This window comes from Fukomys damarensis, unplaced genomic scaffold (genome assembly GCF_012274545.1).
Source record: "Fukomys damarensis isolate Sample0158 unplaced genomic scaffold, DMR_v1.0_HiC HiC_scaffold_33, whole genome shotgun sequence".
Classification (NCBI taxonomy): Eukaryota; Metazoa; Chordata; class Mammalia; order Rodentia; family Bathyergidae; genus Fukomys; species Fukomys damarensis.
Window position 1 is genome coordinate 43,634,326 of NW_022900945.1, and position 23,369 is coordinate 43,657,694.

At 51.3% G+C, this 23,369-nt stretch overlaps 2 protein-coding genes across 8 annotated transcripts in view; one reads left to right on the forward strand and one right to left on the reverse strand.

The window, feature by feature from the left end:
- The window catches only part of Mov10 (Mov10 RISC complex RNA helicase), a 21,354-nt gene extending 3,263 nt beyond the window's left edge, over positions 1–18,091 (forward strand). For 5 of the 7 annotated variants that reach the window (XM_010631282.3, XM_010631284.3, XM_010631280.3 and 2 more), the window contains exons 3-21: positions 5,934–6,137; positions 6,367–6,599; positions 6,754–7,012; positions 9,206–9,340; positions 10,273–10,441; positions 11,546–11,700; positions 11,967–12,143; positions 12,256–12,403; positions 12,734–12,892; positions 13,141–13,244; positions 13,370–13,467; positions 13,562–13,778; positions 15,014–15,131; positions 15,370–15,561; positions 15,753–15,827; positions 16,657–16,782; positions 16,862–16,950; positions 17,188–17,309; positions 17,381–18,091. In XM_010631282.3, coding sequence (XP_010629584.1) covers positions 5,934–6,137; positions 6,367–6,599; positions 6,754–7,012; positions 9,206–9,340; positions 10,273–10,441; positions 11,546–11,700; positions 11,967–12,143; positions 12,256–12,403; positions 12,734–12,892; positions 13,141–13,244; positions 13,370–13,467; positions 13,562–13,778; positions 15,014–15,131; positions 15,370–15,561; positions 15,753–15,827; positions 16,657–16,782; positions 16,862–16,950; positions 17,188–17,309; positions 17,381–17,472 — 2,872 coding nt within the window. In that variant the 3' untranslated portion in view covers positions 17,473–18,091. Of the gene's footprint in view, positions 1–3,949; positions 4,091–5,933; positions 6,138–6,366; positions 6,600–6,753; positions 7,013–9,205; positions 9,341–10,272; positions 10,442–11,545; positions 11,701–11,966; positions 12,144–12,255; positions 12,404–12,733; positions 12,893–13,140; positions 13,245–13,369; positions 13,468–13,561; positions 13,779–15,013; positions 15,132–15,369; positions 15,562–15,752; positions 15,828–16,656; positions 16,783–16,861; positions 16,951–17,187; positions 17,310–17,380 lie in introns of all 7 variants that reach the window. The other 2 variants (XM_010631283.3, XM_019208520.2) reach the window with 2 other exon arrangements.
- Rhoc (ras homolog family member C) lies at positions 18,071–23,149 on the reverse strand. Its single transcript, XM_010631286.3, has 5 exons — positions 22,812–23,149; positions 20,331–20,494; positions 19,683–19,803; positions 19,309–19,439; positions 18,071–18,650 (listed from the first exon to the last, which is right to left on the reverse strand). Exons 2-5 carry the CDS (start codon positions 20,484–20,486, stop codon positions 18,477–18,479), a joined length of 582 nt encoding a protein of 193 aa, XP_010629588.1. The 5' UTR covers positions 20,487–20,494; positions 22,812–23,149; the 3' UTR covers positions 18,071–18,476.
- Between the last annotated feature and the right edge of the window lie 220 nt (positions 23,150–23,369).

The following is a 23,369-nucleotide window of genomic DNA, read 5'->3' on the forward strand; positions in this document are numbered from 1 at the left end:
AAAAAAAAAAAAAAAAAAAAAAAAAAAGACAGTACTCCCTTGTAGTTACTAGAATATGATGTAAATGATGGCCTTGACGGACAAGAAAAAAATTGAGTACAGAGAAGAGGAGGAAAGGTCTCTCTGGGTTCATATCTGTCGTGAGAAATATTTTCGTGGAAGAGGACAAAGTAGCTGTTATCCATGAAAATATCGTGACGGATAGTATTAAACGCCGGTGTCACTCACTGCAGTATCAGTCCAAAAGATGGAAATAGATTTTGTCTACATGCTCTTCTGCCAAAGGTAGGGGAGATTTCTGTTTGGATTAGAGAACTTTTGTATTTGTGTGATGTGTTGAGGATTGAACCCAGAGTCATCTCACTGAGCTACATCCTGGGCCCTTTTTATTTTATTTTGAGACTGGGTCTCATCAAATTACCCAGGCTGGGCTTGAACTCGGAATGCTCCTCCCTCCGCTTCCCAGAGTGCACCACCACTCTGGATCTAGCAAATGTGGCTCTGCTGTTTATTCCTTGGTCCCTGCCTCCGAAGAAGAGTGTAGTCCAATAGGGAAGTGCATATGTATAAACAAATTCAGTGCAGGAGTACACGTGCAGGTGCGAGTATTGTGTTGATTCTGGCTCCACATTTAGGGGTTGCATTTGATTTTGTTTCATTTCCCCAATTGTAAGAATATGTACATTCTCTCAAGGTTGCCTGAAGCCAAAATGTGATCTCCCAAGCAGTTTCCTCTGCATTCCTAACATGTTCCAAGGAGTAAGGACAGGTGTCAGAAAAGGTTTCTGAGATACGACAATTCTTGCTTTGGGCTCATTCTTTCATTCAGTAAATATGGGCTTGGTGCCTCCTATGAGCAAAGCAGTTTGGCCAGGTGCTGGCAGTCCACAGGAAAAAAACAGCTAGGGAAGAGTGTGGCAACTAAACATGAATATTTAATTGCTGCCTGATGAGTGCTTGTTAGAAAATGTCCAGTATATGGGCTGCGGATTTAGCTCAGTGGTTCTAGCACCTGCCTTGCAAGCACAAGGGTCCGAGTTCGATCCCCAGTAACAAAAAAGAAAAAAAAGAAAATGTCCAGTATGTGCAGAGGTTGTAGTAAGTTGGGGAGACCTGGCCTAGTCTAGGAATCAGAGGTTTCTGGGAGTGATATGTGAACAGAATCTGAAGGATGAAAGGGAATTTACAGATATAAGGGGCAAGGAGAAAGCATTTCAGGCAGTGGGAGCAGCAGTTTCAAAGGCTTGGGGTGACCTTAGGGAGAACCTGCTGACGGGAGACCAGAAAGAGGTTGGAGCAGAACTGGACGGGTCCTTGGGTGCCATGGCAATGAGAGATTTTGTTTTGTTTTTTAGGCTTAGCAGAAATATGAAAGCACAGATGGTCTCAGCATAGGACACTGACACAACCAGTTTTAGGAAGAGCTTTCTGGCTTCTGGCATGGAGTAGCTTTGTGCTTACACATTTATCCATGGCGGTGGGGGCTTAGCTTTGAGACCTCGTATCAACTAATTTCAAAAAACAATATGTGCCCCAGAAACACTCATTCACAGCCTTCTGGTGTTTTTTTTTATTTTATTTCAGTTTTATCAGAATTCTGATCTTGACTCACCTGCAGCTCAGGGTTTGTAAAACAAGGAAATGGAGGGGTAGGTAGTTCATTAGATAAGAGCTGGGAGGACAACAGGTAGGCTAAAATAGAAACCCTCAGCGGGGCACACCTGCTTGGTAGGCTGAGGCAGGATGATCACAAATTTGAGGCCAGCTTGGGCTATATGGGGAGGACTACATAGTGAGACCTTGTCTCACAAATAAATAAAGTCGAAAACCTCCGACAGCCAGTGGCTTGCGGTTCCTGAGTTTGTAGTTTCATTATTTCTTGAGAAGAACTCCTCAAGCCTCTTAAAGGTCCCCTACTTTATATAAGTTTGAGGTCAACCTTGTGCACCTAGGGAATTTAAACCAGAAGGTGGCCCAATTAGATCTCATTAACATATACATGCATTGTGGTTTTTGACCCTCCTGGGGGAGACACCAAGACCTGAGACCAAAAACTTCCTTTCCGTATAGATGGGTGGAGTGGCCCTGCCAGTTGGAGAAAGCCCCAACCCTCCATCTCTCCTCAAAGGTCTAAACATTTGCAGAGAAAATCCTCTCTGGCCCTCAGGGCAGTTGCCACTTCTGGCTGTACCCACTCTGCCTTTTTGAAAATGTACTACTACCCTTAATAAATTACCTCACTTATGAATGTACTCTGCTTGTCACCCAATAAACCTGCCTGCTGAACTTGTTGCTTGCTGTGGACCTCCTTGCAGATTTGGGGAGGATCCAAGAACTGAGACAAGGCAGACACGAGGCAGATCATCTCAGTCACCATAGCTGAAATTCCAGGAACAGAAATATGTGTTAGAACTATTTTTATTTTTGTCTCTCTAATAGGAATGATACCTCATTTTTAAAAACTTGTACTTCTCTACACTTGGGGCAGTTTTCATACTCTTGGTCATCTGGATTTGTTTTTCAAGTTGGTTATTTTCCCTATTGAATTGTTCCTCCCTCTCTCCTTCCTTCCTTCCTTCCTTTTAAAACAGAGTCTTGCTGTGTAGTCCCGGCTGGTCTCAAACTTACCATCCTCCTGCCTTAGCATCTAGAGTGTTGGGCATATGAGGATTCACCACCATACCTGGCTATTACTATTTTTTATTATTTTTTTGTTTCAGGTTTTCGGTCTTGGTTAGGAAGTTTTCCCTAGAAATCTAGGTGACTAGATGTATGTAATGCAAGGATTGAGGTTTTTCTATATAATAACATATTGTTAATGACTTTTTAAGAATAATTTAATTTTTATGGCTATTACCTTAGATGGGAGATAGATGGATTTGCTTAGGAATAACAGATAAAAGCATTTGAGAAGTAGTTGGGGAACAGCCTCCATAGTAGAAGTTGCAAGGTGTACAAAGATGAGTTCTGTCTACCCATGGGCCTAGGTAGAAGTTTCCAGAAATAAAAATTTGCTTTTGTTTTTCCCATGAAAGCTATAATATCTGGCTATTTTGGACCTTCACTCTCTGCTGGCCACATTTGATCAGAGTGAGCTCCCTTTACCCCCACAGGCATGGTGTGCCTTCCCCAGTTCATTCAGTCCCACGGAGCCCCTTTTCTCCAAGCTCTGTGCTGGAGGCCAGGCCTCTTCAAGTGCCTGCACTCCTGTTTTCTTACTGCACAGTTACGAGGGATGTGTGGTCGTTTGTCCCGTAATAACACAAAATGGGCCTGATATCAAGACAGCTGTGGGGCCTGGCTTTTGTAGATAATGTAAGTTTGTGTCCCAAGCCATGGGACTTGGGGACTGAAGACTAAGAAGCCCTGATGAAAATTACTGATGGCCTCCTGACCTCAGTCCTTTATTTCTGGATCCCTCAATACCCTTTGGTCCTGACATCTGATTTTGAGACTTTCCCTGCTCCTATCCCTCTCTTTTGTTTATCTCTTTGTTTCCTCCCTCCCTCCCACAGCTGACCTAGCTTTGATTGTTCTCAAACCACTTATACTCCCTGAGAAGGTCCCAGACACTTCTTTGGTTGTAGCTACAACCTGAGGACTCCTAGGATTAAGATCTGACCTTGACTTTGCTTGAGTTCTCAAGTTCTGACTCATGGAGCCCGATCTGCCTGGAGCCCAGAAACCTCAAACCCAGCATGTCCAGTTGTTAGGGTCAGCTCTACAGGTCTCTCCTCCCCTAAGCCAGCCGACTGATTTGGGTACGCTACACTCATCCTGCTTCCCTCCTTTCCTTCTCCTGTGGGTCACCGCATTCTGCTAATTTACATTCTGAAAATGATCAAATCTGGCCCCTTTTCTTTCTCTACTGCTGCCTGGTTCAGACCTTTGTTATCTTTTAACCAGAGTATTGCGGTGGCCTTCTTCTAACTGGTCTCCCTGCCTACAGTCTTGCCTCCAGCAAATCCATCCTCCAATCCTGATGCCAGAGTGATCTGAAATGCAAATATGGTTTTGCCACTCCCCTGCTTAAAACCCACCAACTGCAGTGGTTCTGTAACCACAGGGTAGCCTCTGACAAGGGCTGAAAGTAAGTTGTTACTACTCCTACTACTACTGCCACCCTTAGTACTACTATTATTACTAATACAAACGCTAACAATAGTAGATGACATTTGCTTTTTCCATTATGCTTTCAAATGATTTATTATCTCTTTAAAACAAATCATAGACAGGTTTCAGGGATTTAGCTCAGTGGCACTGCACCTGCCTTGCAAGTACAAGGTCCTGAGTTTGATCCCCGGTACTAAAAAAAAAAATCATAGGCAACTCAAAGTTTTCTGAATGGTACTGCTCTCATATGCCTGGGGTGAAGGAGAGGGGCAGAGTTCCAGGCAGGAGACACCAAAGAAAATCCCTAACTTATGCCTGGGAGTGACCATGCTGATTAGCTTTAAGAGTTGGTTCTTAGGGGCAAAAATTTGCTTTCTCTCCCTATAAAACATGGAGGGAGGGTGTTGGTTGTCCTGATCTTGAGTATGTCACCGTGTGCGAGAGTCCTTGGGCTCCTGGATACCAGGAAAGGAAAGTGAAGGACTGCTGACATTCAGGGTTTTAGGTCTAGGCTTCTAAGCTTTGTAAGCAAAACTGTGTGATCTGGTCCCTGCCTATCTCTGCTGTCTCCTGCCTCTCCTTCCCTTGCACTTTTCACTCTACTACAGCCAAACTACATGTGATACTAAATTATCACTCGCCTTTACTGGGGTCTCCTATGTGCCACGCACCGGGCTAAGTGGTTCTCTGCAGTGTCAACAAACCACTCATAGAATTCAAGTTGTATTCTCTCCATCTTATTTATTTGTTTGCTTATTTGTTGTGGTGCTGGGGATGGAGCCCAGAGCCTTACAAATGCTAGGTGACCCTGCTACCAGTGAGCTGCATCTCCGGCCCATGCTATCCCCATTCTGTGGAGGGAGAAGTGAGGTTTTGAGCGGTGCAGTAAACTGGGCTCATACACATAGGTTGGTGGAGCCCGGTTCTTGCACATCCCTCACCTTTGCTCACTTGCAAGGTACTCACCACCCCTGCGCCCAGGCTGGGTTCAGTGTCCCTGGGAGCCCCCACTGTGGCTGTGTTCCTGCTCCTGGCATCACCCTAGAATTTGTGGGATTGGGCCGAGTGCTCCTCGAGGCGGGCCTGGGTCTCTTGCATCTTGGGGAGCCCCCTCCCCAACATGTAGTGCAGTGTCTGGCACCTAACAGGCCTCTGTAAGTGTTTGTTGCATTGACTAAACTGAATTCCACGTGCTGAACCTTGAGGCGACAGTCCTGCTGACCAATTTTCCCTGTGTTCACCTCTCTAGGCACAAAGCCAGGCTATTTGATGTCTGGAGAAGGATCCTTTCCCTTCCTGCTTGGGTTCCACCTGCACCCTTTGACTCCGGGTAGAAACTGCTGTCTGATCAGCCACCTTGCCTACACTCTGGACACCTCTGCTGACTCTAAGCCCTTCTCTCACTTCTTCTCCACTGAGCTCCTTATCCACTCTCCTCTAAATCAACTTACTTGGCTTCTCCTTGACCTTAGTTCTTTCCACTGGGTTGTTTATACATACATTTTCTTTGTCCCAAGGTTCCCCACCACCACCACTAACAAAAACTCTGTTTCTTTCTCTCTGTTCACCAAATCCTTCCAATCATCAGCCCAGGATTGGCCTTTTCTCCTCAGAAGTGTGCAATCCATAACCTGCTGTTACATTTTGCCTTGGAAAGTCCCATTGCCTTGCCTTAAGATACAAGCAGTCCCTCCAGTCCCTAGCCTGAGTTTCTGTGCTGTGTTCAGCACAGAGTGACCCTCAGAGGCTAAGCCCACAGCTACCCTGTGACCCACTGGTGCTGCCTTCCCTCACTTCCCAGTCTCCTCTGCTTCTGGCAGCTCTAGGTCTCCCACCCCTGGCTTCTCCTCCATGCTGTATGGAATGAAGAATGCAAATCTGGCCTTCGTCAGCAAGACTCAGGTCAGGTTCTTCAGCCTTGACCGCTGGGCCGACGTGGAGTTCCCAGAAAAGAGGAAAATGAAGCTGGGGTCAGATATCAGCAAACACCACAAGTCACTGCTAGCCACAATCTTTTATGATAGGTGTGTGTGTGGGTGTGCATGCACGCACGTATGTATGGGGGGAAGGGGGGTTATGGTAAGCACACCCCCTTAAAGACTGGGGGAAGGGCAGAGACTTGATCTGGGAGGCAGGGTGGGTTTTGTGACCACAGTTGGTACCTTGCCAGCCTCCCAACCTTGAAACTTTCCAAAGGCAACCCCCAGTCCAGGCCCTCTGTCCCTGCCACCCCTTGACTCCCGCTCTCTTCAGGGCTCAGTATCTTCACGGGAAGCATGGGGTGGATGTGGAAGTTCAGGGGCCCCATGAAACCCGAGATGGGCAGCTCCTTATCCACCTGGATTTGAACCACAAGGAGGAGCTGACCTTGAGGCTTCGGAATGGAGGAACCAAGCCTGTTACCCTCACTCACCTCTTCCCACTGTGCTGGACACCCCAGTTTGCCTTTTATGATGACCAGGAGCTGCCCTGCCCACTGGGCCCTGGTGAGTTGGTTTCCAAAGGGAAGACCCTTAGTGGACGGCAGTCTTGCCCTGGGCAGGGCTGGGCCTTGGGGAAGGACCCTGCAGCTGTCCCGTGGGATGGGGGAGTTTCTGGGGTCCCCACCCCACCTCTGTTCACTCAAGCGTCCTCCTCCAGGTGAATGCTATGAGCTCCAGGTCCACTGTAAGACCAACTTTGTGGGCTACTTCCCAGCCACTGTGCTCTGGGAGCTGATGGGCCCTGGAGAGTCAGATTCAGAAGAAGCTGGCACTTTCTACATTGCCCGCTTCCTGGCTGCCGTCGCTCACAGCCCCCTGGCTACACAACTGAAGCCTACAGCTCCCTACAAGTGCATTCAGATCACTAGAAACTCTGTGGCAACCAACCGCATAGAGGAAGGGGAGAGACCTGACCGGTAACTGTTCCTCCAACTCCCTCTGGGCTGAGTGTCTCCTGACCGAGACAGGTGGGTCCGTGGGTAGAGCCCAGAGCTGGAAGCCAGAGCTCCTCTCCTGCCTGAGAGTTCACCCCTCCTCTGGGCCTCAGAGACCTTCCCTGTCTAGGACGCAAGTTGCAGGAGAGTGGCAGATCTGAGGGGCATATGAAAAACATTTCAACTTTTTTTTTAGTATTTTTACTGTGTAATGAATGATCAAGCAGCCCATTATAAACATCTGCCCCTCTGTCGATTGATTGCTTGATTGTACTTCTGGATTCAGAACCCAGGGCCTCATCCATGCTGAGCAAGTGCTCTACCACTGAGCTAAATCCCCAACGCTTTTTCAGTTTTATTTTGAGAAGCTAAATGACAGGCTGGCCTTGACTTTGGGATCATCCTGCCTTAGCCTCCCATGTAGCAGCAGTTATAGGCATGTGCCATTGCACCTAAGTTCTTTTTTAACTGAAAAACATTTTAGTGGTGCTGAGGTCGAACCCAGGGCCTCAGGAGTGCTAAATATATGCTTTACCACTGAGCTATATCCTCAGCCCACTCTCTCTCTCTCTCTCTTTTTTGAACAGCATTATTGAGATAACACATTTGCCATATGATTAACTCATTTGATGAATGCAATTCAGTGGTTTTTAATATAATCACAGATATGGACAACCATTATCACAGTCAGTTTTAGAACATTTCATTACCCCCAAAAAAGAGACCCTTCACCTACCACCTTTTATCCCCTGCCCCTGCCCAGCGCCCATCTGTAAGCTGCCATTCATCAGCTTTTCATCTCCCTATATTCCCTGTCCTGGACATCCCATGTGAGTAGCCTTCTTTGTGTACATGTGTAATACATGTAGACACCTCTCTTTGGCATAGCTAGATAGTTTTTCACATAATAATGAATTTCAAAAGCAAACCATGGCTGGGTGTGGTGGTGCCTGGCTGTAATCCCAGCACTCAGTAGACTGACATAGGAGGGTTGCTGCAAGTTCAAGGCCAGCCTGGGCTACACAGTGAGACCCTGTCTCAAAAAACAACAAAACCGAAAAAGACCGTTTTTTGGTCTTATTTTCTCATTGCTGAGACAAAATACGCACCACCCAAAGTTAACAGAGGAAAGGTTTATTAAGTTCATAATTTACATGGAGAGGTTTCAGTCCGTAGCTGGCTGACTCCAAGGCAGGGTGGCATTGCAAATGGGCGTCACAGAGGAGAAACAGTCCATGTCATGGCAAGTAGAAGGCAGCAAGCAGCAAGCCTGTCTCCTTTTCCCCTTCTATTCCATCCAGGCAAAAATTTATTGATTGGTGCCGCCCATACACAGGCTACTGTTTCCACTATCTACACACAGATTCAGGCTAAACCAATTTAGTTACACACCATTAATCTCTGTGTCATACGCCCATAATTCAGCCACTTCCCAAAAGCCCCTCCTATGAGTATGTAAGGCTTTGAGGACATCTAGATACAAACCATAGCAGCTTGTAATAAGACCTTCATAGTGTGACCATCATGCTCTTTCTTTGTAAATAATACATATGTGTTAAAAAATACACATTTAGCCAGGTGTGTGTTGGCACACACCTGTAATCTCAGTGCTTGGGAGGCTGAGGGAGGAAGATCAGTGCAAGTTCATGGTCAGCCTGGGCTACATAGTGAGACCCTATCTCCAAAAAAAAAAAAAGACAAACTTACAAAGAAAAATGTTTAGAAGGCTATATATCAAAAAGTTGAGGGTCAGGGATTTAGCTCAGTGGTTCTGTCACCTGCCTCACAAGTGCAAGGACCTGAGTGTGATCTCAGGTACCAAAAAAAAAAAACTTAACATTGGGTGTGTGATGGTAAGAATGTAATTTATTTATGTATGACCTATCACATGACTTTTTGCTTCTAGTGAACATGTATTTCCCATATATTTTATTTTCTATATAATATTTTTGAAACATTTCTAAATAGTAGGCTTTCCACAAATGAGAATGGTCCAGCCTGGGAACTAGAAGCTACATGATGTATTGTGTTTCCACAGCCTTAGGTGGACACTGCTACCACCTTTCAGCAGTCAGTCTCACTGTAGGAGGCCTCATGTATCCTGTGTCGCGGGTCATTCCCAGAGTCTGAAGTGACAGGTTTCCATGTTTGTGACTGCTTTTCCTTTCCTACCAGGGCTAAGGGCTATGGCCTCGAGCTAAGTATGGCCCTAGGGAGCTACCATCCACCACCCCGCCTCAGGCAGCTGCTTCCCGTCCTTCTTCAGAGAACAAATACCTTCGCGGCCCCAAAGGAGATCGCTGAGATCAAGTATGTGCCACCTCTCTGCACCCCACACTCTTGCCTGTGTCTGTCTCTTCCCATTGCCTGTATTTCCCACCCTCAGCCCCTCGGCTGTTCCTTCATTCTCTCACTGAGCATGCCCTGTGTGCTAGGCGCTGCTCGAGGTGGACCAGTCCAACAAGGGCCTTGCCCATTCTAGGAGGACAGTGAGCACTTAAATCTCTCCTCCCTCCTCCTCCCTTTCTCTTTTTCTTTCCTTCTTTCTTCCTTCCCCTTACCCGTCTCTCCCTACCCCAACCCTTTCTGCACTGCTAGGTATTGAACCCAGAACCTTGCACATTCTAGGAGAGTGCTCTACCCTTTTTTTTTTTTTTCCAATACTGGGGATTGAACTTAAGGCCTTGAATTTTCAAGGCAGGTGTGGTACCACTGAGCTAAATCCCTGGCCCTTTTATCCTGTAATTTCTTTTCTTTTAATCCTGTAACTTCTTTAAAACTTTATTTTATAATTTCGTGTATTGATGAGTGCTATGAAGAACTAAACCAATGCTAAATAAACTAAAGCAGGGTAAGGGCTGAGGTTGCTGTTTTGCAGAAGGCAGTTAGTTCTAACCTGTCTGAGCAGGGGACATCTGAACAGAGAAACATTTGAGTGAGGTGAGAGTATGGGTCTTGGGTGGGTCAGGGGAGAATGTTCTGGCTGTTAGGATCCACGACGCAAACGTCAAGTCACCTCTCAGGTAGGGGCAGGGAAATTCCAGAAAGCAAGAGCCAGAGCTCCCTTTTTGAGGCCTCCGGCCCCACCCCCATCCACTTCTCTGCCCTCCTAGTCTTCCTTGCTTCCTAATGCCATCATAGTTCCAGAGCTTCACAGGTCGGGGGGTTCTTCCAGGTGTGGGAGGGGCCTACGCCACCCTCTTCCTGCCCCTCCCACCCCACTCCCCTACCATCTCTGCCAGGGCCAAGCTGGAGACAAGCCTGAAGTGGAAGAACTATGAGGTGAAGCTCCGGCTGCTGCTGCACCTGGAGGAGCTGCAGATGGAGAATGACATCCGGCACTATGACCTGGAGTCAGTGCCCATGACCTGGGACCCTGTTGCCTGGAACCCCAGGCTGCTCACACTGGAGGTCAGGGCTCGGATCAGGTGTGGATGTGGGGCAGGAAGTGGATGGGTGGAGCTCAAGTCAGCCAGTGTAGTAGACTGTGACAGGACACTAGCTGACTGCAGGGCGAACCTAGAAAAAGATGAAGCAGTTCCTGTCCCAGAGAGCCCAAAAAGAAATGTGCATCTTGTACCCAAAAGGAGGTAGCAGGGTGGGAGAATGGAGTTTTAGCCCACACTTTGCTACCTCCAGTTAAGTGGCCCTGGGTAAGACTCTTGCTTCCCACAGCCCTAACCCTACTCCCGGACTGGTGATTGAGTCCAGGGCCTTTGGTACCCGGGGTCAAACTCCAGCTCTTCGCTTGCAAGGCAGGTGGTGTCACCACTGAGCTAAATCCCTGGCCCCACTACATTTTTATTGTGAGACAGGGTCTCACGAAGTTGCTGAGTTCCCCGGCTAGTCTCAGATCTGCCACCTTCCTGCATCCGCCTCTTGGAGTGCCTATGTTACAGGCATGTACCACCACAGCCCGTGAAATGCTTCCTTTTAGCCAGAGGTAGCTTATCTGAAAAATACAGAGGTAAAAGGATAATTCTTAGCGCCCTGTTTAGCTCTCTATGTACATGTAAGCCCAGAATTACCCATGAGAATATTCTTCTGCACACAAGTACAGGTAGGAAGAGGGAGAACAAAGGCAGTCGGGGAAAGACAACACAGGAAGTGAGTTGTGAATAAGGTTGTTGTTGTTTTTTTTTTTTTTTGGTACCACGGATCAAACTCTGGACCTTGTACTTGTGAGGCAGGCAGTGGGACCACTGAGCTAAATCCCCAGCCCAAAAAAGATTTTAAAGTCAGAGTAGGACTGAACTGGCCAAGAGGACAGCTGGGTGAAGCTGACTTTGGGTCCTGAAATCCTGCCTTGCACATGTTAGATTCCTGGGCTCAGCATATCTGAACAAGTTAGGAGAATTTGCCGCCTTCCTCTTTCCTTGACACTAACCCTTGAGGGAGAGAAGAGAGGGATGCAAAGAGCCATAACTCCCTGAATGTTGAGTTAGAGGGCCAGAACCTCAGTTCACAGAGGTCCAGAGAGCCTGGGACAGAAGCCTGCTTATGTTCACCCCTAAGGTTCCCGGCGTGACTGAGAGCCGCCCCTCAGTGCTACGGGGTGACCACCTGTTTGCCGTTTTGTCCTCTGAGACACACCAGGAGAACCCGGTCACCTACAAGGGCTTTGTGCACAAGGTGGAGCTGGACTGTGTCAAGCTGAGCTTCTCCTCGAGGTGGGTGATGGAGGAATGGCCTCCACTGTCTTTCTGAGGCCAGGGGCAAGGAGGAGGTGTTTCTTTCTGAGACAAGTGACAGCCCAAGCACAGAGCAGGGAGTTTTTCTTCAGGGGCCCTGGGCTGTCTGAGCAGCTTTCCTCTCCTAGGAAGCTTTGTGTGGAGGTATTGGAAAGAAGGACTGCAGTAGTGAGAGAGGGAGAACATCCTGGCTTTTCGTTACCCAGCACACTAATGAGGTTTTCCACCTTTCTCCCTGCCCAAAGCCTCCTGGACCGCTTTGTCGATGGGCTGACCTTCAAGGTGAACTTCACCTTCAACCGCCAGCCCCTGCGAGTCCAGCACCGTGCCCTGGAGCTGACGGGGCGCTGGCCCCTGGGGCCCATGCTCTTTCCTGTGGCCTCTCGTGGGGTCCCTCTGCTGTCCTCAGACGTGAAGCTCAAGTGAGACTGGGCAGGGGGCTTTGGGGTTCCTGGGTGTGGGTGTAGGGATGGAGTCACAGAAGCCTCTGGGTGCTGGATGACTTGAAGTTTGGATTCCTGGCCCCTCTGTCAGGCTGTTTGATCGGAGTCTGGAGTCGAACCCGGAGCAGCTGCAGGCCATGAAGCACATTGTTATGGGTACCACCCGGCCAGCCCCCTACATCATTTTTGGGCCTCCAGGCACTGGCAAGACCGTCACATTAGTGGAGGCCATTAAGCAGGTGAGGCCTAAATGTAGACCTGGGTGCTACACTCTTCCTTGTTCCCAAGTTCTGGCGCCCGCCAGCTCCCTGAATGTTCCTACTTCTAAGCAGCCCTTGAAAGAGGAAGTTAGGGTCAGTGTGGCTGGTGAGTGCAGTCACTGTTTACATTTCAATCATCACAGACTTGTATGTTTACTGCCAGTTATCCAGCAGGGGTGGGAAATCAGAACTTGCCTTCTGTGCCACTACCTCCGCCAGCAGCGGGAGGCGATGCTGCAGTGAGTGAGACCCGGCGAGTCACAGCGGAGTCAGGAAGCTGCTCCCACACCACACTCCTCTGCCCCTCAGGTGGTGAAGCACTTGCCCGAAGCCCACATCCTGGCCTGCGCTCCGTCCAATTCAAGTGCTGACCTCCTCTGCCAGCGGCTCCGGGTCCACCTGCCCAGCTCCATCTACCGCCTCTTGGCCCCCAGCAGGGACATCCGCATGGTGCCTGAGGACATAAAGGTATCGGGAAGTGCAGAAAGCTAGGGATGGTGAGGCGTGGGGAGCCGGCGGGGAGATAAGGGCTGGGAAACTAGAACTGCTTACTTGCTTTGTGACCCCAGGTGGGTCAGGACCCCTCTCTAGGCCTCAGTCTCCTCGTCTAAAAAGCAGAAGAGGGGGGCTAAAGTAGTTTGGGTGGCCCAGAGCCAGAGCAGTGGTAAGAATGGGCGCAGCCAAGCTGATTCTTCTTGTCCCTTCACGATCCGCAGCCCTGCTGTAACTGGGATGCCAAGACGGGGGAGTACATGTTTCCTGCCAAGAAGCAGCTGCAGGAATATCGCGTCTTAATTACCACCCTCATCACTGCCAGCAGGTGGGGAGTTGTTAGTGTAGGTAAAGGGGTGCAGGCTGGGGAAATGGGGAAGAAGGGCTCCTGGGGGCTGAGCATTCAGGTCTGGTCCCCTGGCCGTGACTCTTGCCTGGCCTGACACCTCCCAGGTTGGTGTCGGCCCAGTTTCCCACCAACCACTTCACACACATCTTCATTGATGAGGCCGGACACTGCATGGAGCCTGAGAGTCTGGTGGCCATAGCAGGTGAGGGATCGGACGGACTGTGGCACACCACCCTCCTGAGGCTCCGGGAGGTCCCATCACCCACCTTTCCCCCCACACTGCCCCTGCCTCCCAGGACTGATGGAAGTCAAGGAGACCGGCAATCCAGGAGGGCAGCTGGTGCTGGCAGGAGACCCTCGGCAGCTGGGGCCTGTGCTGCGCTCTCCACTGACACAGAAGCACGGGCTGGGCTACTCGCTGCTGGAGCGGCTGCTCACCTACAACACCCTGTACAAGAAGGGCCCCACCGGCTACAACCCCCAGTTCATAACCAAGCTGCTGCGTAACTACAGGTATTCCTGCACCTCCCCCTCTGCCGCTACCCTGACCTTCTCGGCCGATGTGTAGCCCCGGCTGCGGGCTCTGCTCTGCATGCCTGTTGCTCAGAGGCTGTGATGCAGAAAGACTATCGGCTGGAAGGTCAGAGGTCTCCTTTCTGGCCCCATCTCTGCTACTTGTCCGTGTGACTTAGCAAGTGCTTTCATCCTGCACTAGTTTGCTTGGCTTGTCTGTACATTGGGCATGGCTGGATACTAGGATGTGTCTGGTGTGAGGTCTCAGATGGACTTTCCAAACGATCCAAGGAGACCTGAGAAAAATAGAATAGTTTTTGCTTTTAGACGTAAGAGTCTCTCTATGTAACCTGGTCTGGCCTCCTACTGCTGGGTTCAACTAATCCTCCTGTCTTAGCCACCCACGTAACTGAGAGTACAAGGTATGTGCCACTAGGCCTGGCTTATATACTTCAGTAAATGACTTCAGACATCAGAAATGCTTAGGTAAGTATCAAGCTGTCACTAAGAGTTCAGTAAGTGTCAGTTACTATGTCACTGCTTGTTATCTTTTTGGATTTAACATATAAAATAATAGTGATAGGTGATAATTTGTTTTTGTACTGTCATGAGAATGGCTTCCTAATTTTTTGATTTTTAAAAGTAATTTGGAGCCACGTCTGGTGGCTCACATCTATAATACGAGCTTTTGGGAGGCTACGGCAGGAGCATCTAGAGTTTAAGGACAGTTTGGACTACATGGTGAATTCAAGACCAGTCTGGACCCTGTCTCAAAAACAAAACAAGCAGTGGCACACGCCTGTAATCCCAGCACTCAGGAGGCTGAGACAGGAGAATCGCCCCAAGTTTGAGGCCAACCATAGTGAGATCAAAGCCAGCCTGAACTTCATAGTGAGACCCTGTCTCAAAAAACAGCAAACAGAAATGAGGTGAGAGGACTGCAAGTTCAAGTCCAGCCTGGGCAACTTAGTGAAACTCTGTCTGAAAAATTTGTATGAAGGGTGGGGGATAGCACTCGGTGTGAAGGGCTCTGAGTTCAGTCCCCAGCACCACAAAGGTAAGGAAGTGATTGCGCTGGTCAATGAAATCCAGCTTTGTGACCCACATTTGGTTGTGCTTTCTTCAGTTGCAGTGTCCTGCCGTGTAGAGAGCAGGAGTGCAGAAGGATACTGTGCATAGGCCCAGGGCAGGGGTAACTCAGTCCTTAGTCTTACTCTTCCTCCTCTGCCTCCTAGGTCTCATCCCACCATCCTGGACATTCCTAACCAGCTCTATTATGATGGCGAGCTGCAGGCCTGTGCGGATGTGATGGACCGAGAACGGCTCTGCCGCTGGGAAGGTCTGCCTCGAAAGGTGAGGCTGTGCCTGGACAGGTAAGGCTGAGCTCTCAGGGCTGGGCTCAGGCCCTTTTGGCCCTGACTCCCAACTTCCCTCCTAACTGAAGGTGCAGGGCAGGAAGAGGCTGAGTGGACGCTGTGGGTGCCTCCGTTTGTCACCCCGGCCTAAGCCTCCCTGTTTCCTGGAAGGGTTTGGAGGTGGGGAGGGGGCGGTAGGAAGCTCTGGCTGAGGGTTTCCTCTGACCTGTGTCCAGGGCTTTCCCATCATCTTTCACGGCATAATGGGCAAAGATGAGCGTGAGGGCAATAGCCCGTCCTTCTTCAACCCTGAAGAGGCTGCCACAGTGACTTCCTACTTGAAGCTGCTCCTAGCCCCTTCGTCCAAGAAGGGCAAAGCCCGCCTGAGCCCCCGAAGTGTGGGCGTCATCTCCCCATACCGGAAGCAGGTCAGGCCTTCAGTTCCCAGCAAGTGTGGAACCTTCCCCCAGGTGGTGCCTCCCAACACCAGACCAGTAGGCAGAGGCTTCAGGACCCCCAGCGCTTGCTGGCCTGGGATCCAAGTCCCCTCATCTCCTGTCTTGTCTCCTTGTGCCTTGGGGTGATGACTTGAGAGAAAGGCACCTTTCCCTCCCTCCAGGTGGAAAAAATCCGTTATTGCATCACTAAACTTGACAAGGAGCTTCGGGGGCTGGAGGACATCAAGGACTTGAAGGTGACACACTGCCCCGTGTTCACTCCTGCCTTCTGTGTGCCTCTCTTCCCCACTTTCGGGCACCTCAGCTTCTGCGCTGCTGCTCCAGTCCGACCTCTGTCCCTGTCTCATTCTGGGACAGAGCTGGTGCATTCCCCAAGCCTCTCACTCCTAGAGATCACAACTTGTGGGTCTGGAAGCTTGTGTGTTTAACAAGCACTCACATCCTGCCATTCCTGTGATCGTGCAGGCTTGAGGCCTCTGCCCTCAGTGTGAAGTCCAAATTCCATGGCCTACCTCCAACTGTCCTACGATATTGTCCCCCCACCCTGCAGTAGCTGGCTGCTCTCTCAGGTGGTGAATGCAGGTAAAAACCACCTGGATTGCTTCTAATACTGCCAGTGCCAGGGCCCCACCCAGCCAATTAACACAGCTGTCTGGGGGCAGAGCCAGGGCACTGGTAGTTTTTACAGCTCCTCAGGTGATTCTGATTTGTAGCCAGGGTTGAAAACTGTTGTACAGTTAGAGGCCTCTGGAGCCCTCACAAACTCTGATCAGGAGGTCTGGGTGAGGGCTTTGAGTTGTAGACAGTCTTAAGTTTCATAATCATTGCTCTGAGTTACCGTTTTCTCTGCAATGCTGTCTGCTTCGCTTTGAAACTTTCCAGGCCCCACACCCATAAGTGGCTTCACCCTTAAGCTTTCCACTCCCACTGCAGCCTCCTGTCCTCTCTGCCACTCTGCTGGTCTACAGTTGCCAAGTAACTGCTCTGTACCTACCATGTAGCTCAGGCTCCAGGTGCCCTTCCCTGTCCCCACCTGCTCTCAAGTCTTGCCTCTCTCTGCTCTAGGTGGGCTCCGTGGAAGAATTCCAAGGCCAAGAACGCAGCATCATCCTCATCTCCACCGTTCGAAGCAGCCAGAGCTTTGTGCAGTTGGATCTGGACTTTAACCTGGGTTTCCTTAAGAACCCCAAGGTTTGAGGACTTAGGGGTGGCAGGAATTCTTCCTTCCTTGGGCCTTTCCCTTCTGTGACCCCAGCCTTCTTCCTTCCAGAGGTTCAACGTGGCTGTGACCCGGGCCAAAGCCTTGCTCATTGTAGTGGGCAACCCACTTCTCCTGGGCCATGACCCTGACTGGAAAGCGTGAGCATTCCCACCCCAAAACCCCTCTTGATGGCCACAAGCCCCAGCCTAGCACAGGTACAGCTTTATTAAGCAGCTGCTTATGGCTCAGTTAATGCTAACCAGGGTTAATTCCTACCACGCCCCCACTCTATTTGTAAGTGATTGACCTGGAGGTTGAACAGCCCTGGCTCAGATGTGGCAGGTCCAAGGCTGGGCCTCCAGCTCCACGTACACCAATGCCCCTGTACTCCACAGATTCCTGGAGTTCTGTAAGGAAAACGGGGGGTACACTGGGTGCCCTTTTCCTACCAAACTGGACCTGCAGCAGGGACAGAATTTACTCCAAAGTCTGAGCAAGCTCAGTTCTTCTACCTCAGGTATGGCTGGGCCAGGTGGGGGACAGTACTGGGAGATGTCAAGAAAACAAAGCACACTTCTTTCCTTCCAGGGCCCTGTGGTGGGGACTGCATCCCCCAGGAGCAGGACGGCGAAGGGCACCTGTCTCTGCAAGTGGAGCCACAGTGGAGGAACGAGCTCTGAAGACGGCTGCCCACCCCCTCACACCACCCAGGCCTTAACCCCCTGCTACCTGGCCCCGAACCGGAACCCAGCTAAGCTGTCCCTCTAAGGGACAGGAAGGCTGGGGGAGAGTTTACAACCAAGCCATTCCACCCTTTCTCCTGCTGCGGAGAACCAAGCTGCTAACGATTGGGGGAGGGGAGAGGAAGAAAAATTGAAAACAAAATCTTGTTCTATACAAAAGCCTCTTGCTCATCTCCTCGGCTTGGCCCCAGCTTCCAGCACTCCCCAGTGACCCTGCAGAAGGGTGAGACTGTCACATCCAGCCCAGGGCCACACCCCCTTGAAGTCCAGAGGAGGAAACCCAGGACAGCAGAGCCACCCACAGGTTTCTAAGTTTAGCCCCAGCTACAGACCACTCCCCTCCCCCTCCTCCTAGGCCTGGAGCCAGCCATGACCTCATTCTTAGCTCTGAGACTCCACCCTAATTCTGTAGTCCTGCCTCTGCAGACCCAGGACCAGCCTGGCAAAAACTTGGAAATGAAGAGAGAGATGAAACTCTAGGCTTGCAGCCAAGATAGGGACCAGGAAAGAGAGATAGAAAGCTGCCACACACATGTTGGAACCTGCAAATTTATTCATGCCCCGCACCAAGTGAAGTCACAGACAAAAGGCCCCTGCCCAGAGCAGAAACCCCAGTCCCCTACCCTAGGCGTGCTCCTGGGAGCCAGAAGTATATAAAGTGCTGGTGTGTGACTCTTCCCGGGAAGGCCAAAAAGAGCAAAAGCCCCACCCCTAGACCAAGGCAGCAGGAGCAAGGCCTCTGCTCTGGAAGGACAGGGCACAGGCCTGTCTCTCAGAGGAAGGGAGGGAGGGCCCACCACCACCACCTTGGGGCTGGGAGATTCAATGCAGTCTTGGGCATGAGGGAACTGAAAAGAATGCCTTCAGCATGGAGTCCTAAGGGCAAAGTTCCAGGTTATTTATATGCCCTTGTGAAGGAAAGGGGGGCAGGTGGGGGGATCTCAGAGAATGGGGCAGCCCCTCCGGCGCTTATTCTTGCGGACCTGAAGGCCAGCCCGAGTGGCCATCTCAAATACCTCCCGGACCCCCTCCTTAGTCTTGGCTGAGCACTCGAGGTAGCCAAAGGCACTGATCCGGTTTGCCATGTCCCGGCCTTCCTCAGATCGAACCGGCTCCTGAGAAGACAAAAGGTCAAAGGAAGCTGGTGGCTCTGGACACCTATAACTCCTACCCTAGCTCCACAAAGCACCCAGGCCCTCAGCTACCGCAGACAGGGATCTAAGATCCATGTTTAGATTGCAAATTCCAGTCTATTCCTTTCCCTTTCCACCATGGTACACACTTCTCCCTCCTGACTCCCCACTCCTAACTGACCTCCCTGCCTCTCTTCTCCTTCCAGGCTAGGTACCTGACGTGTGTCCCCAGTTTAAAACCTCACCATAATTATCCTCCTGAGATAGTCAACATTCCACATCCAGGCAGCTTCCGGTTGTAAACTAGTTCTCCCTCTAGAGAGGCACTTAGCAAGACCTTGAGTAGGGCCCCCTGGCCTGCCTCCCAGCCACTGATAAGACACAGCCTCCCTCCCCCAGTGTGCTCCGAGGGCCCAGTCTGCACACCCCTAGTCATAGATAAGGACTTTCTTGTTCGTTTTAGTAACCCTAATTCCAAAGACTGGAATAAAGGAAAATACCAAGGGACCTTGTACGGATAAGTCACTTCATTCTCTGATCATCTCGTCCGCTGCCGAGGGCCCACCCAGCAGTCACTCTCCAAGTGCGCAGCCCTTGGAGGGTGCCTTCCTAAGGGCTCCCAGCGGAGCAGCTGCCCCACCTGCTTCATCTTTGCCAGCTCTCTCCTGGTGTGCTCATCTTGCCTCAGGTCCTTCTTATTCCCCACAAGGATGATGGGAACGTTCGGGCAGAAGTGCTTCACCTCCGGGGTCCACTTCTCAGGAATGTTTTCTGCACGGACAAGTCCCAACAGGTTTCAGTACCTCCACTTACCAGGGGAGAACCTCACCTTCCCACAGCAGTCTCGGGCTCTTCAGCCTGGTCCCTTTCCCAGCTCAAGACCCCTCCTCAGTACGTCCTCCCAAGGGCCACAGTTGCCAAAGAAAAGAGAGCAGCAGGGCCCGACTGTCCCCTGCATCCCCATGCCCACAGCCTCTGAAGATGGGTCTCCGTCCCTCCCTCCAGTGCCCTCACCCAGGCTGTCCGGGCTGTCGATGGAGAAGCACATGAGGATGACGTCAGTGTCCGGGTAGGAGAGAGGCCGCAGGCGATCATAGTCTTCCTGCCCCGCAGTGTCCCACAGAGCCAGCTCCACCTGACAACAAGGCCAGTGAGTGGCTGGCCTGAGGCCCCTAACCCTACCACCCAGAGGTCTTCCCGGAAACGACTGATGCTTTAGGCTCCCAGAACATTGATCTGACCACTTGCTATGTGTGAGGCATTATATTAATCACTGTCACACAACAAACTAGGTAAGTTAAAAAAAGGAACTCTAAAATGCATTTGACTTTTATACCGTACTGTATGAGCTGCCATTGTCAGCACTTTATTTAATTCTCATATGAATGCTTTGGGGGAGGTCATGCCATCACCTCCCCCGCTTTGCAGCGTGGGAAATTTAACAGGAGCAAAGGGACCTGTCCCAGGCTGCAGAGCCAGTATGTGGTGGAGCCAGGAGATGTATCTAGATTTCTAAGACTACAGTATGACTGCCCAGCTTTCACAGGTTCCAGCAAGGAGAGTGCAGCAAAAAAGTGCCAGGTGGCAGGGAGCACATTCTGGGTCCCTACACAACCAGGGGCAGGGTTCCCGGGCAGACAGGAAAGGGTTCTTGGCCTTTACCTGCTTCCCGTCCACCTCTATGTCTGCGATATAATTCTCAAAGACTGTCGGCACATAGACTTCTGGAAACTGATCCTTGCTGAAGACGATGAGAAGGCAGGTCTTCCCACAGGCGCCATCCCCCACAATCACCAGCTTCTTTCGGATCGCAGCCATGGCTGGGGCTAGCACAAAACAGGCAGTGGGGATTTGGGAAAAAGCCAGTAATTCCAAAACACTTCTCTAAAGCCCCCCACAACATCCCTGGAAACTGAGCATCCTGCGGGGAAGGAACAGAAGACAGCTTGTTCAAGTATGTTCTTGCCAAGATCCAATTCTGCAGGCAGCAGACCTTGAAGTTCCTAATCTGCGGATCTGCGACGGATCTTTAATGGGTTAGAACACACCAGAGGAGGTGGAAGAGCACACTTTGGAACCAGTAGACTTGAGTTTTGATCTCTTGTACTCAATCTGGGTCCCTGGATTACCCAGAGAAAGGTGCTCAGGGGTGTCTCCAAAAGGGCCAGCTTTTGCGTGTTCTGCGTATCAGGAATTAGGGTTGTGATACACTTAAAAGTTTAATCATCACTAAGGCCCAGTCTAGAACAGGTTGTCCCTCAGCACAAGTCATGCCTGCCTAGTCACAATGAGACAGTGGGTGGTGGGCCGGGAAGGGAAAGAGTATTTATACAGCCCTAGGTATCCCGAACTACATTGGGCATTTTAACAAAATCACCTTCCTCAGACACCTGTTGGGTGACGGCACACTTCCCATTTTGGGGAACTAGGGCTCAGTGAGGGTTAGACGAGTCTGGCACAGAGGTGGCGGGGTTCAAATCCAAACTGCATGCCTCAAGAACCTGTACCTTTCTACATGTCACCCCAGAGTTGGGAAGGAGAGCAGCAGCAGGGAAACCCAGACAGAGGCCAGGGGCAGCAGCCAGCCAGCTTCCCTGACCTACCCCACCCAGTCCCCAAAGCCAGGAGTCGTACAAAGGAGGCTCAGTCCTGGGAATGCCCACAGCCTGCATTTGGGCAGTCTGCCTTCCTTGCTCCTTCCTCTGGGGTCTGGCAACCACACTGGGTCACTCAGCCTCCGGCAGGGGACAATGACCACACTGTAGGGAGCCATGCATACACATCCACCAAGGCACAGCAACTGAAAAACCACTGGGCAATCGCCTCCACCCACTCTGGTACAGCCCTTTCTCCCTCAATCCAGTTCACTTCCAGGCCCTGCCTACCCCTCCCTGTGACTCAGGGCAAGGAGTCAACTTTGCCGGTTTGCTTGTGTCCCTCACCCCCAGCAACGTGAACCAGCAGTGCATCACACCTTCGCAGCTTCCCTTATTTCCTCCTTCCCTGGTGTGAGGGGGGAGCTGACCTCCAGCTGGCAGGGGTTCCCAGGCCCACAGCCTAGGAGGAAGAGGGCGGGCCCTGGAGCTGAGCTCAAGTCAAGGCTGTTGGGAAGGGGGAGGGGGCTAGAGCCTGGCTGGGAGGAGCCCCACAAAGAAGAGACAAATGAGACCCAGTCCTCCCACCAAGCAGGCAGGGAGCAGTAAAGAAGGGACAGTAATCTGATCTCCGTCCAAAGCCTGGCTTTTTCCTTCAGTCCCACATCCTGTCAAGCTAGGCTGAACTCTTCTACTCCACACCTACTGCCACCACCTCCCACCCTGGCCTTGGTCTGCCTTTAGGAAGCAGAGTACTCCAGCACCAGGCTGCTGCTCTTCAACAGCAGGATCCTGGGCGGCCCCTCCCTCTCTCCCTCCCTCCACACACATTCACAAAACTGGGATGTGGGGGAAGAGGACATGAGTCACCGAGAATTTATAGGAGTTGTGAGCACACAGCCACACTCTCCCCACCACAGAGGGTCTCTCCCTCATACCCTAAAAGACAGATAAGAAGGCATTCTCCCTGCCAGCAGATGCCCTTCAAAAAGGGGTACCCTAGCCGGGCGTGGTGGCGCAAGCCCGTAATCGCAGCACTTGGGAGGCTGAGGCAGGAGGACTGCTGTGAGTTTGAGACCAGCCTGGGCTATAGAGTGAGTTCCAGGCCAGTCTCCACTACATAGTGAGACCCTGTCTCAAAACAAAAACAAAAACAAAAAGGTGTACCCTGGGAAGTTCCACCAGGTGACTAACACTAGGATTTCTTCCAACCCTGCCACCCACTCCTGTCGTTCAGTTGTCCCAGCTGTACACAGGCCAGAGTAGCCCCAAGCTAGGCTGGCCAGTGCTGACGGAGGGCAATCACTGCTGGGCTAAACATCGGCCACTTGGGCATGAGGACATCACTGCTGTCGCCTAGCAAGGTATCTGGCACGGGTGGTGCCAGGCAAGGGTATGCATTAAATTACCCAGAACACTTTCCCTACAGTTCTGGTTGGGTCAAAAGAACAGGCAGCCCAGGCCAGGCCAGGCCACTAGGCCCAAGGCCAAGATGGCACAGACAACAGCTCCCTCTGAGAGGCAGCCCCGGAGGAACTGCCCCACTGACCTGGAAAGGGGCAGCCAAACCCCACGCAGAGCCTGGAATGGAGCCTGGGATTTGTGGGCCCTTCTCTGTGACAAGACACTGCCGGAGTCACTGGCCCGCCCGTCTAATTTCTCCACTTCACAGATGAACCAGTGGGCTCCTGTACCCCGCTCAATTCCTCTAAGTCCAGGGAAGGCATCAGTCTTCAGGGTATCAATCTTTCTCAACTTTGAAGCCAGAGGGAGGGAAGAACTCAGCTCCAGGTCGCCCAGCCCAAACTCCTAGGATAATCTTCATGCTGGCTCGAGAGAAGAGGTTCTTACTTATGCGCAGGATTCTTTCAAATCCCCTCTGCCCCCCATCCCAGGCAGACCCCAAGAGAACCTTCTAGGGAGGATCCAGACCCAGCCGAGCAGTGGCAGCCCCCACTGGTCACACCCCACCCCGTTCCCGACATCCCACCCCGGCCTGGGGCTGGGACCCAGGGAGCCCGGGCCTGGCTCCCCCAGTCGCCCCCTCGCCCCGCGGGGGAGGTTCCGGGAAGCGGGAGCCGAAGGGAAGAGGCTCGGGTCGGGTCAG